The sequence below is a fragment of the Ambystoma mexicanum genome, chromosome 3p (genome assembly GCF_040938575.1).
Source record: "Ambystoma mexicanum isolate Mex_15411 chromosome 3p, UKY_AmexF1_1, whole genome shotgun sequence".
In the NCBI taxonomy this organism is placed as follows: domain Eukaryota; kingdom Metazoa; phylum Chordata; class Amphibia; order Caudata; family Ambystomatidae; genus Ambystoma; species Ambystoma mexicanum.
Window position 1 is genome coordinate 639,655,259 of NC_090925.1, and position 13,277 is coordinate 639,668,535.

The 13,277-nt window shown below is 48.3% G+C and overlaps 1 protein-coding gene across 4 annotated transcripts in view; it reads right to left on the reverse strand.

The window, feature by feature from the left end:
• Nucleotides 1–947: 947 nt before the first annotated feature.
• Nucleotides 948–13,277, reverse strand: part of CSNK1A1 (casein kinase 1 alpha 1) — a 155,964-nt gene continuing 143,634 nt past the window's right edge. For all 4 annotated transcript variants that reach the window (XM_069651401.1, XM_069651400.1, XM_069651399.1 and 1 more), the window contains one exon: nucleotides 948–2,366. In XM_069651401.1, coding sequence (XP_069507502.1) covers nucleotides 2,359–2,366 — 8 coding nt within the window. In that variant the 3' untranslated portion in view covers nucleotides 948–2,358. The remainder of the gene's footprint in view (nucleotides 2,367–13,277) is intronic.

The following is a 13,277-nucleotide window of genomic DNA, read 5'->3' on the forward strand; positions in this document are numbered from 1 at the left end:
CATTTTGCAGCAAAAAAATAAACTATTGTAGCTCTAGATTTTGCACTAATTATGCTTCAACAAAATAGTTCAGTTGCTACTGTAGAATTTCATGTCCAATATCCTTATAGTGCGCAAGTGCGCCGGGGTATTGAAAACATCCCAGAAAGGGAAATGCTTGGAAATGGGACTGATCCCATTTGCCTTTTAATTTCATAAGGCAATTGCCTTATGCAAATCAGAAATTTGCATAAGGCAATTGGGTTAAGTACAACATTTAGCCAATATTTCACTGCATTTAATACATGAAACATAAAAATGACCATTCACGCTATAAAAGGTACACAAATCACTAAACTGGATGGTCTGCAAATCATGTAGGCTTAGATCACAGGCACCAAGACAGTACAGTTACTTAAACAAGGCAGAGTAGACTCTCCGATGTGAGAGTCTAATGATACCATGCATGGACACAGACATTCAAGGTTCATAAAGAACAATGAAAAACAAAGTGAAAAGATGGTAGTCACAGACAAAGAGCCTGTGCCAACTATGCACACCTTTCAACTGCTCTTGACATACAAGAAAAGCCTGGGTCAGCACACCGATTTCAAGGCAGGTTATTCAGCGGTGGGGGAACAGGGGTGACAACATAAAACAATATAGGATTTAACAAACTCTTGAGGCACAATGGCCAACTATGTGCATGCGCTATGACAAACATGCCAAAGTAACCCTTGTGCAGATACATTTATTGAACTTAACACATTGCAGTGAAGAGAAAGACTGACACCAAACAAAAATGTTTGAAACGTTTCCCCTGCCACCATGTTTGATACGCCGATATTGTCTCACAGCAAACAATTCTAGCCTGTAGACATATCACCTCAAATGAGAATGGCTTGACAGATGGGGATGGAACCAAAGGACAGACACTAGAATGAAAATATGTACACCAGAAATTGAAGTGGCATTTTCAGACAATTTCCATTTATTCGGACATGCTAAAAAGGAATAAATTACACAGTTAAAGAATTACCAGCAATAAAAGTTTGTTTTCAGCTGGGTTGGAGTAGGAAGCCCCACCATGGACAGTTGCAGGTTGAACGCCTACTATTAAACACTGCCCACATAGCCAAGTCTTTGATCTCAATCGTAAGAACTGGGAAGCAAAACTTGTTTGAAAACCTTCCAACATCCACAGATCTGCCTGCAGGTGAGCCTATGCAACCACTTCTGGTGACAATGGCTGACAACACGAGGGCGCAGATGGTGGGGTCCCCCGCCCAAATTAATGCACCGGAAGGAGGAATCAGTGAAGGGGATGCAATTAACCAAACTATACCACCCCAAGAAACAAAGAAATTATAAAACATTTATTCAAATTAAAAAAAGAAAGGTTAAGATCAGAATAAAAAGAAAAATGTATGCACATGAAGAGCATTTCAAGTGGCTTTCAGAAAGCTGAAGAGTGGGGATTTTTTAAAGTAAAATTAACAAGGCTGAAAAATATTTCCTTACAGAAACAGGTGTCTAGTTTTAATAAACTTGTAAACAAACGAGGCTCATTAAAAAAATAAATCCCAGATCATGGATGTGTACAGTGCCTACATATCTAAGCAATTTACAAACAGGGTTTCAGCTGAAAGGTATCAACTACAATTTGTGACAAGTATGCTATAACTTCCTTTTGCACCCAGAACATAACAGAATTAATGCAGTCCTAGGATCGTGCAGTAGTCTGTTTTTCTCCCAAGTCTCAACTGTCAAGGCTGGCACGTCTTAACACAGGAAAAGCAGGCAGAGTTCCTTTGTACGCCTTAAAAACTGGAATCTTTGGTTGCTCACCATACCAGCTGGCTAAATTAAATGCCAAAAGAAGCCAACCTTGTTAAGAATGTTTTAAGTGTACAACTTGTCCAAAATAAAAAATTAACCCCATTGGGGCAACCGCGAGACGTGAATTGTTAGCGCCATCACCTGTTGCTGAAGACTGTTCATGCCATTCCTCCAACGTAATGAAATTTCTTAAGCTCTGTATAGTTCGAAAGGTTAACAAAAAAATTGGCAAAAGCACAATTTTCTCCACCACTGTCAACCATGTAGTCACTTTTTTCCACTTGAAAAAAGAAAAATGCAATAGAAAACTGGACACCATGTTTCACTAGCTCAGTAATATTCACAATTATTAACAGCGGATACAAGTCGGGCATGGCATCACGTGACACCACTTCCAGCCAGTTTATACTGAAATTAAGTTCTTTACACCAAGTAAATGGTTGCCCATAACTGGCAAGTGTACATTTGAACTAAAATTTCTAGGTTCATGGGAGTGAACAAGTCCTTCTCCAATCTTTGTTTCTGCGGTTCCACAAATGATCAGAAGCCTGCAAAAGAAAAGAAAACGTGATTTATTGGTGGCGAATAGCAAAGAGAAAGGGGGCACACAGCAACCCAACAAAACATTCAAACACAATAGCTAGTAAACAATGACGGGAATAAATGGAGAGAGCAACGTTCATTTTGAAAAGAGCCCAATTCAAACAGTTATCCTATCAGACTTAAGTTTGCCAGGGTGCAATGCTTTGGGGTTTGAAATAACAAGCCAGATAGGGAGTCCTGGCACATAGTTAATCCCAGCTATAGGGCTTACAATTCCAGCCCCAGACATGGTGGAGCACAAGACTGAATCACTTAAGTTGGCGGGACAGTAAATGAAGATCAAACCCTAACGAGTGAAATTGTCAGCGTAAAGTACATCTGCCTCAAATACCAATCAGATAAGATCATATGGCAAATACCCACACTAAGTAGCAGCTGTACCAAAGTGGGTACGGAACAACATGAGTCACAGCATTTACCAGTTGCTTAGCAGTTCCAATCCTTGAATAAGGACCAAACAAGGTTTCTGTAAAAATGTTGATAATTTAAAAACTAAACTGATAAAACTCCCGAAACATTTGACAATAGGTCTGCAGAGATGGTCGGTTTAAGTTTAGTATCATTTAGTAGACCAATATCTGTAGAAGGTGGTGGGGGTAGAGGGATGAGGAAGTGGGACAGGATGGCTCTGAGGATTGGAGAAAGGGAGAGCCCTTGCCTGCTAAAAGAAAACAGTTGAATGAATAGTGCATCAAATCCTCCCATCCCAATATGAAAAGGTTACGTGTTCGGAGCTTGCTTAGTCAAGCATGGCGGTCCAGAAAACTAGTTCTGGAAGATATAGGGCTCAAACAAGTGCTATGCAAAAGAACTACCATGGGAGCAAGCAAAAGGAAATACTCAAGGTAAGTAGCAGCCACAAGAAAATCTAAGCATTAAACAAGCACCTGCCAGTAGCACAATCCTAGAACGCACAGTTCAGGAAGTGGAGATAGCCACTAGTGTCCACACATACAATAAAGGCAAATAAAAACAAAACCTACAACCTAAAGGAAGACCTTGCAGTTAACATTAGGGAAAGGTTTAGATTTTAAGCCAAATTTGATTAAACTTTGAAGCATTGTATTCCATACAGCAGACTGACAAGTGCAAGGTGGTAGAAAATAAGCCTACCCAACAGAAAAATAGGCTCCAAGTCTTACATCAATTTGAATTTGTCTGGTCACTCTTAATACTCAACAGGTGGAATTGTTGACCAAGTTTGAAACTTCTTTGAGAGGCGTTAAAACTGATGTTACAGGGAATGAGGGTATGGGTTTACGTAAGGCGCATTCTGGTGTCCGGTTAAGGAGTAATCACAGGCACTGTTAAAGGATATTTGTACTGCACACCATCACCACCGGAGAGGTTTCCTTGGCGGATCTGAAAGGAAAGAGGGTGGGGTTGGAGGGAACCAACGGGATAAGTGCAAGAGAGCAGTAATGTGCCGTTGCCAGCTTCAGTTCGGTCTACACCGTTCACTGATCTTCGGGGATGCTTTCCGGTCGGTAGCTGCTGTGCAAAGCCATGCGTCGTTGGTTTTGGTGGTGTAGTGCAGTTTGTTGTGCTTGAGCGGCATATGCAGAGGGGTGAAATTGTTAGTGGGTTGGTTATTGGCCTCACTAGAAGTGATGTGTTAAATTTCCACGTTCTTTCTAGACATGGCATGTGAATGTCTCTGCATTTCTATCTGGATCCTGCACTGGCTAATATTCACAATACTGTCTATATATGACGCATGCCAATATGACATGCATTACTTACCGTAAAAGCATTTCTGATGATTGTATCTGCTTAGATTCACATGCTGTGCATATGGCCCGACACCCAAAGGTAACCGCAGAGTATTGCAGCTTGTCTTTCGGGGGGACCGAAAGGGGATGTCGGCATAGGTGCGTCTGAAACACTATCCCTATCGTGACATGTGTAGTACCCAAAATCCCTCCCGCGCCGAGGTCCCTCCGACTATTTTTTCTGCCATGAGGGAGCCCAAGGCTATAGTGAGTGAGTACATGAAGAGAGAAAGTAGTAAGAAGTCCATGTTCCTTCCACCCCAAGCGGGGAGGCAGGGATGAAAAAAGATGCCTTAGTACCGCTTGTCCCACCTGAGAATCAGACCTAGAATGAGTGTCTAGGCAATAGTTTTTTGTAAAGGTGTGTACAGAACTCCAGGTTGCCGCTTTGCAAATGGACTCTAGGGGAACATTTGCAATGAATGCTATGGATGCCCCAGTGCCTCGAGTAGAATGTGCTCTAGGCTTGAAGGGCAGTTCTCTCTTTGCCAGAGAGAAACCTAGTGTGATGCATTTGACAATCCACCTTGATATTGCTGATTTAGAGACAGGGTCCCCTTCTCTACCAGGTGCCACTGAAACAAAGAATTGTTAGTTTTCCTCAGTGGTTTAGTTCCATCCATGTAGAACATGACTGCCCTGCGCACATCCAGCGTGTGAAGGCTTCTTTCGGCCATGTTAGTAGGTTTCTGGAAGAACGTCGGTAGTTCGATTGACTGGTTCACATGGAACTTCGAAATAAATTTCGGTGCGCAGAACTACTTTATCTTTGTGGACTGTAACAAAGGGGTCCAAGACCGAAAAGGCCTGTAGTTCGCCAACTCTTGTGATAGCTACTAGAAAGGCTGTCTTGTAAGCTTTATGCATAGGCTCAAAAGGGGGTCCCATGAGCCTAGTTAAAACCACATTTAGATCCCCACCCAGGGGTTGGGTGAGTGATGGGGATAAATTCTTTTAACCCCTTCCATAAAGGCTTTAATCACAGGTATTTTCCACCACAACACCTTCTGTTGTGACGTGGTATAGGCCGACAACGCCACTAGGTGAACCTTTAAGGAATTGAAGACTAACCCAGAGTCCAACAGATGGGTTAGATATAACAATGTGTGAAGGCGAACTATCGGTGGGATTGACGCCTTTGGAACTGCACCAAATGACAAAACGTTTCCATTTGCTGGCATAGCAATAACGTGTTAGGCTTTCTTGCCTCCCTCAGTATGTCCATGCATCTTTGAGGGAGTTGCAGATGTCCAAAACTCTGACTTCAGGAGCCAGGCTGCTAAGTTCAGAGTTTGTGGGCATGGGTGCAGAGTCTCCCCCCTGTCCTGAGACAACATGTTGTACGGGCAGGGCAGCTTGCCTGGTGGGGAGAGGAACATTTCCATCAGGTGCGCGCACCAGGGTTGGCGGGCCCACATGGGAGCCACCAGAATCATAGTGACTGGTTCCTGGTGCATCTTGTGCACCATCTTGTTCAGAAGGTGGAGTCGGGGGGGGGGGAGGAGGGAAGCATAAACAAATTTGCCCGACCGAGTTATCCAGAGACCGTTCCCCTTGGATCGGTTCTGGGGGTACCTGGAGGCGTAATCTGGCCATTGGGCGTTCTCCTGAGTAGCAGTCGATCTCTGGAAACCCCCATTCTGCAAAGACGTTGGATACAATGTCTTCGTGTAGACGCCATTCGTATTCTTCTGGCAGGGGAAAATCTCTGCCGAGTACGTCTGCCAGAAGATTGAGTTCCCCTGGAACATGTTGGGATAACAGGAACATCTTGCGTTTGAGAGCCCATATCCAGATGTTTTGGGACAGCTTGGATGGCCCTGGAGAGTGAGTGTCCCCCTGCTTGTTCAGATAATACATTGCTGTTGTGCTGTCGGTTAGGACCAGCACTGTCTTCCCTTGCAGTTGCTCCTGGAGGGCCTTCAATGCTTTGAACACTGCCAGTAGCTCCAGTAGGTTTATATGTTTGGACGCTACCTGAGGGGACCACACTCTGTGCGCTGTTTGTTGAAGTAGTGGGGGGGGAGGGGGGGGGGGGGGGGGCCCTGTGAGAGATGAGTCTGTCATGAGAGTGGCTTCCACTGAAGGGGTGGTGAAGGTTTTCCCCTTCAAGAGGTTCTCCCTCGACCACCACTGCAGAGAGAGAACAAGGGCTGGCGAGACAACTAACAGATCTTCCCATTGTCCGCTGGCCTGACACCACTGGCTGTTGAGCCACTCCTGCATGGGACGCATGCGCAGCCGCGCGTGGGGGACCAAGTATATGCATGACGCCATCATCCCTAGCAAACGCATAGCTTTGCGTACCATCACCTTCCGACTGGCTACATACTGAGGAACTTGAGAGAGCATGTTCTGAACCCTCTCGCTGGAAGGGAAGACTAGACCGTCTTCCGTGCGAATTAGAGCCCCCAGGAACTGTTTTACTTGGCTGGGGGACTAAGCTGGATTTCTTTTCGTTGATAGAAAATCCTAGGCTGAACAGTAGGTCTACTGTCTTTTGGGTGTTTCGAAAAACAAACGTCGAACGAGTCCCCCGTGATGAGCCAATCGTCAAGGAAAGGGTAAACTGGAACTGAAAGTCTGCTGCTGCCACTGCGAGGACCTTGGTAAACACCCGTGGCGCCGAGGCTATGTCGAAGGGGAGTACCTTGAACTGGTAGTGTTTGCCCTGAATCACGAACCTTAGGAATTTTCTGTGCGCTGGCAGCATTCAAATATGAAAGTAGGCATCTTTCATATCCAATGTTGCCATGAAGTCCCTTTGTTTTAGCAATGGGATCACCTCTTGAAGTGTTACCATGCAAAACTTCTGGGGCTTTATGAACTTGTTCGTTGGGCGCAGGTCTAGAACAGGACGCATGGTGAGATCCTTTGTAGGTACAAGGAAGTATATTGAATAAATACCCTCGTTTATTTGAAGAATCGGGACGGGTTTATGGCGTCCTTTCCCAGCAGCGCCTCCCACCTCTTGGACCAGGATCTGCAGATGTTCCGGTGAAAGGCGTCGATGTTTCGGCAGTCTGAACTGGTGGTCGGGCGAATTCCACGCAATAACCGTGGGCGACCCTCTTTAATACCCACTGGTCTGAAGTTATCCCCTCCCATGCCTTGAGGAAAGATGTTAATCGCCCCCCGACCGGGGAGACATGGGAGGGGACCTGAACTTGGTGGTCATTTCTGACCCAGAGGTGCGTCAACCTCGGAATTGGAGCCTCTGCCTCTATTCTTTCCGCGCTTCTGACACCTCTGGGGGTAGTAAGTGGGGCTTGTAGCCGGTTGACTTGAGTTGAAGATGCCCGTGCAGAAATTATTTTGAGCGGCGCGGGCTTGTCCTCGAAAGGACCACCGAGAATTGCTGCCCCTCTGTGAAGAGGGTTTCTGGGAAATTTGGTGCAGCGACTTAATAGTCTAATGCTCCTTCTTGGCTGTCTCCAATGCATTGTCTACCGCCTTCCCAAAGAGGTTGGCCTCTTCTATAGGTTCATTGACGATGGATGGCTGGGTCTCAGGCCTGAAACCCGACGTGCGCAGCCACGCGTGTCTCTTTAGGAGAGTACCCTGTGCGAGAGACCTGCCTGCTGTCTCTGCGGAGTCCAGGGAATTCTTTACAACATTTTGATTGGCAAGTTTACCCTCTGAGATAATGACGAGAAGCTTGGCTCTGGTTGGTTCCAGAACCTCCTGGAGGCCTTCCTGGAGTAAGTTCAATTGGGCTTCGACGTAGCTTGCCAGTAACGTAGTGTTATTGGCAATCCGGACGGTATAAGCAGCCGCCGACGTGACCCGTTTGCCTAAGGCATATAACCTTTTGGACTCCTTGTCCGGGGGTGACTCTCCCGTGGCAAGGGGAACCCCCTGCTCTCTTGCGAGTGTTGATCACCACCAGCGAGTCTGGGATTGCGTGCCCTTCGATGTAAAGCGGTCGGTGGGGGAGGGCCGGAAGAGTTTTTCGACCCTTGGGTTCACAGCCCTTGTCTGAGCGGGTATGAGTAAAGAAGGGCCCAGCCGTCTCTTTACAGAGCTCAAGAGGGGGATAGACTGGCTAGCCGGAGGCTCGTCATTAATAATGTTTTCCGCGAAATCCTGTTCAGGCAATGCCTCAAGCGTGGCAATTTTAAAGAATTCCGCTGCTTTTTACAACGTGTTGTTGAAAGCCATTTGATCATCCACCGGGGGAGCCTGCCTAACCAGTGTGGATGGGGGAGCATTGAGGCAAACAATATCAGAATTGTGATCGTCCTGCTGGGTGTCCTCCCAGTTGTCCGTTGAGCCTTGATCTTCCCCATAATTGTCCAGAAAAGAAGTCTCCTCTTCTTCTGTATAGATGTCTCTATATGTGTCCTTCTGGACATCTTCTTGATAATCAACATAGTGTTGAACATCTAGGTGTTGGGCAACTTGTGTATGAGGGTGTCTACCCAAGCTTTTTTCGGTGGAGGTTGATCAGAAACACTGAAAACCTGCTGCAGCCGATCCATATACCCCTCAAATTGCTCCGTGGTCCACTTGGATGACCCAAATGGACCCAGCTGAGCAGGAACCGGGTCCTCCGCCCTAAGGCATTCAGAGGATCTCCTCAGGGTGCTTGAGGGGTACCTGGCTCTCTTCGCAAGAGTCCTCAGGATCGTCTTCCAAAACCGTGGAAATCCTTTCGGCGGATTGGCCCATAACTGTGGGCGAAACCGGTACAAGGCCCACCGCCGTAGCAATCCTGTTGATGCTCTTACTGATAGTTACTGAATCTTCGGGGGACAACGCCTCCGATGATGGCTTCCCGGGTAGAGGCCTAGTTAGAGGCCTACTCGTAGTTTTCGGGCCTGCACGAGCCTCGGAAACCTTGAAAGTCATCGAAGTTTCTTGTTCAGAAACTTCGGCGTGTGCAGTTTGGGGAGTAGCGCCTTTCTTAAGTTTATTAAGCCCAGTCGTCATGCGTTGCTGCGGATGCGGGGGAAGACTTCGAATCAGATCCATCCGATGGCGCTTGAGCCTTCTTCGACGTCGTCGAGGAGGGCGCTTGGGTTGTGTGGTGCGATTGTACGCCCCTGTCACCGGGTGTGGTCCCTGTAGCAAGACCGGAGTCGTGCCCAGAAGGGTCGGGGACGGGCGTGGCGGCTCTCGAATCGTCCGCCGCAAGGTCTACAACGTCCGGGTTGGACGTTTGGTCATCCGATGTACCCCTGTCACTCTCGGCTGGTGTCGCGGCAGGGGAGGGAGGCTCCACGCGTGACATACCGTCTGCGGCTCACCGCTTCAACCGGCGCTCCTTAAGGGTTTAGGAGTTTATACACCGAACACTGCTTTAGTGCTCTAGGGGGAGACAAGCGTACACGTCTTACCACCGATATCTGACCCTTCACAGAGGGCAGAATCTAAATGGAGTCCTTTCCATAGCAGAAGGGAAGGGTGACCAGACCAAAAAGGAAAGAAGTGGAAAAGAGGAAAGACATCTTATAGCAGTATGGCAAACCCCAAGCCCACTCTCCCTTCTGTGTAGGCCGGCCAGAAGGCCCGACCACGTGGAGGTGCCGGAATCCACAGCCGTAGGCGGTTCCCCCCGTAGTCTTCATCGAAGATGTTCTTGATAGACGAAGTGACTTAACAGGGATTAAACCGACAATTCGGTAATATAAACAATGTCTCATGAAGAGCTCCGCTATAGGGCGACCAGTTATCTGGGCGGAAACAAACAATGAGGGACCTCGGCGCGTGAGGGATTTTGGGTACTACACACGTCACAATAGGGATAGTGTTTAAGACACGCCTATGCCGACATCCCCTTTCGGTCCCCCGAAAGACCAGATGCAAAACTCCGCGATTACCACTGGATGTCAGACCACATGCACAGCATGTGATTCTAAGCAGATTAACAAGCATCAGAATCACAATTATATGCATGTGGCACTGGTCCACCTTCGAAACCCAGAATAGATGCAAAGCAAGCTAGCATTCATAATGCTATCTAAATGTGGCATTGGTAATATTCCCAATGCAGTCTAGATGTGGCACTGGCTGACATTCACAATCCTGTCCAGATGGGACGCAAGCTAATGTTCACAATTTTATCTAGTGGTTAAGCAGGTTAGTGTTAATATCCTGGTCTGCTGTGGTCTGAGGGCAGGTAGAGTGATAGTGTTTCTGGAGTAGAGTGATTGCTCTACTCCCGACCCAGGCCACCCCTACCTTGATGGCGGCTGCTGGTGGTGGAGGACAGCTGGCCACTGGTCTCCCCTGCTGACACCTGCAGACAATCTGGAGCCGCCCTTTGCCTTGGAGCCCTTAGCCTTGGGGCTGAACGAGCAGAGGGCTGCCATGGGAGGGTCAGTTATGAACAGGCGGACGTACCAGTCAGGGGAAGTGTGCGGGCTGTGAAAAGGCCAGACACAAAGGACTACACCCCAGGGACTGCACACTCAAGATGCAGGCCAGCACAGAAAAACAGGGTCGGAAGCCACAAAAATACTAGACAAACCCACCAGATTAGCACATGGTGCTCACCAAAACCACTACAATAGAATACATACAATAGAATACATGAAACAGGCCAAAAACGGATTCCAATCAATGTGCAACTAATCATTGAGCATCAACTGGCCCCTAAAGCTGCTTTCCCTACCAGATCCTTCCAGATTGCAGTCCACAAAGATTCATCCCACGCTTAAACTATATCGCCCCCCAAATCCCCCCCCCCCCCCACCACCCCGACAGTACATTAGCTGCCACCATTAGTTAGAAGTACCACGGGTCAATTAACTCACTATCACAGTGCAAAATATAATACTGCCAATTTGTGGCATGAAGATTAAGTATAGCACAATGGAGGTGGAGACCAGTATAACCAGAGTTCCAGAGGACCTATACACGGCACTTAAAGGCCAAATGAAGATGTATTCAGTGATCAGATGGGAGTAGTTTCTTACCTGTAACTCAATTTTTCCAGCGTTGGTATCTTTCATGGATTTAGATGCTGTGAATATCCCCCGTCAGGCTGGTTACTTGGACTTAGTCATTTTCTTATGGAACAAACTGTTGCTCACCGTAGTGACTAACGTACTAGTCCCCTTTCCTTCATACTGTGGGCGTCCCTTCCAAGGGATGGGAAACGGAACCTTTTTCACCAGAAAAAAAACTTTGCCTTTAAATTTAGAGCCGTGCGGCCCAGGGAGCATGCGCTGCCCTGACTCTGCCCCTCCGGCGCCACACCTCAGTCCCCATTGACGCGTAGACAATAGATTTAACATTTTAACATTGCCTAATGACATCAGTATTAAAGGGGGGAGGGTTGGTGGGATGTATGGAGGAAAGGGGACTATGGACTAAGTACGTTAGTCACTACGGTGAGTAACTTATCTTATAATTACGTCCCGTCCCCTTTCCTCCATACTGTATGGGCGATTACAAACGATTGTAGCCCCAGGGCGGAGAGGAGACCCTCCTTAAGCAAATAGGTTCCGGAGAACCGCTGTCCGAAGGCCGCATCAGATCTAGAGCCGGCACCCAAACAGTAATGCTTGCAGAAAGCCCAAGTGGCCGCCCTGCTTATGACTTGCCAAGTGATATGGCGCTGGATGAGATGGCCGTTGCCTTAGCCCTAACTGCATAGGCATGCATGTTGGCCAGAAGCTGCTTGTGCTGACCCTCGTATGCTTCTTTGATGGCCGAGACCGAGTGGGATATGGAAGCCTTAGAGGCCTGATCTCAGGCCTCTGAAAGTGACAAATGGGGCGTCAGATTTGCGGAAGCCCTTGGTCCTGTCGAAGTACAATTTCAGGGCGCGTCCGACATCCAGGCAGTGCAGCTCTGTGCTTCGTCCTTGGGGGGGTGAGGGGGGGAACGTAGGAAGGACTATTTCCTCGTTCAAGTGGAAAGCAGACAGAACCTTGGGCAGAAATGCTGCGTGTGTCCGCAGGACTACCTTGTCCGTGTGAAAGGTGGTATACGGCTCAGACGCGATCAGTGCCTGGATCTCATTAACTCTACGAGCAGAGGTAAGGCCAACTAGTAAGGCCTTCTTGATGGTAACCCATCTGATGTCCACAAAAGCCATTTGATCGAATGGTTTGTGCGCCAGTGCGTCCAAGACTATGCTAAGGCCCCACACAGAATGCAGTCTCTTGACGGGCGGGAAGAGCCTAGCGAGACCAGTCATATGTTTGACGATAGGGTTTGAGGAGGAGAAAATGCCTTCCTCCGAGTTCAGGTAAACCCCAATGGCAGAAAGGTATATGCGGCAGGTGTCCACCTGAACGCCTGAATGAGCGAGGTGCACCGAAAAGGAGAGCATGTCGTCCAAAGTGCACGCCAAGGGGGTTCAATCTGGTTTATTTGCTTTTGTACTGGGCCCTGGTAGCTTTGCTCCAGGCGCCTTGTATGATCTCCAGATTGGCCTGTGAGAGGCTAAGGTGCCCAAGCGTTACCTGCTCAGGTACCATGCTGAGAGGGCTAGTTTCCCTGGTGTGGGGGGGGGGGGGGGGGGGGGGAGGGAAATGAGTACCTCCCTGCTGGGCCCATAGGGATGTGGATCAGGGCACCTCCGAGAGGCCGAGTAGCTCCGAAAACCATGGCCTGGCCAGCCACCATGGAGCTATCGGAATGAGGAGTCAGTGAGACCTATTGATTTTGCCTATTACCCTGTGGATCAGGGGAGTGGGCAGAGAAGCGTAGGCTTTGATGCCGGTCCACTGGAGGTGAAATGCTTCGCCCAGAGAGCCAGGGCCACGACTTTGCCAGGATGCGAACTGGGGACACTTCTTGTGCCAGATGGCAAAGAGATCACTGTGGGGATGACCCCACTGGTTGAAGATCTCGTTTTCCAGGGTCCATTCCCACATGCTGATAGCCAGTCTGCACAGAGGGGCCACTAGCACTGCGGGGAGGACTTCCCTGATGGAGTCCTTGGTGATAACCCCCATCTGAGATGACTATTAGGCTGAGGAACTTCATGAAGAGCACCTCCTGACTGGCCAAAGAGGTGGCAGGGGTGCCAACGGGGTAGCAGGGAGGTGCTGGAGCTGCTGCGTACCCTGTCCATATGGACGCAAAGGAAAGCTGCCCTGCGCAAATGAGGGGGTAGACTGTAGGCCA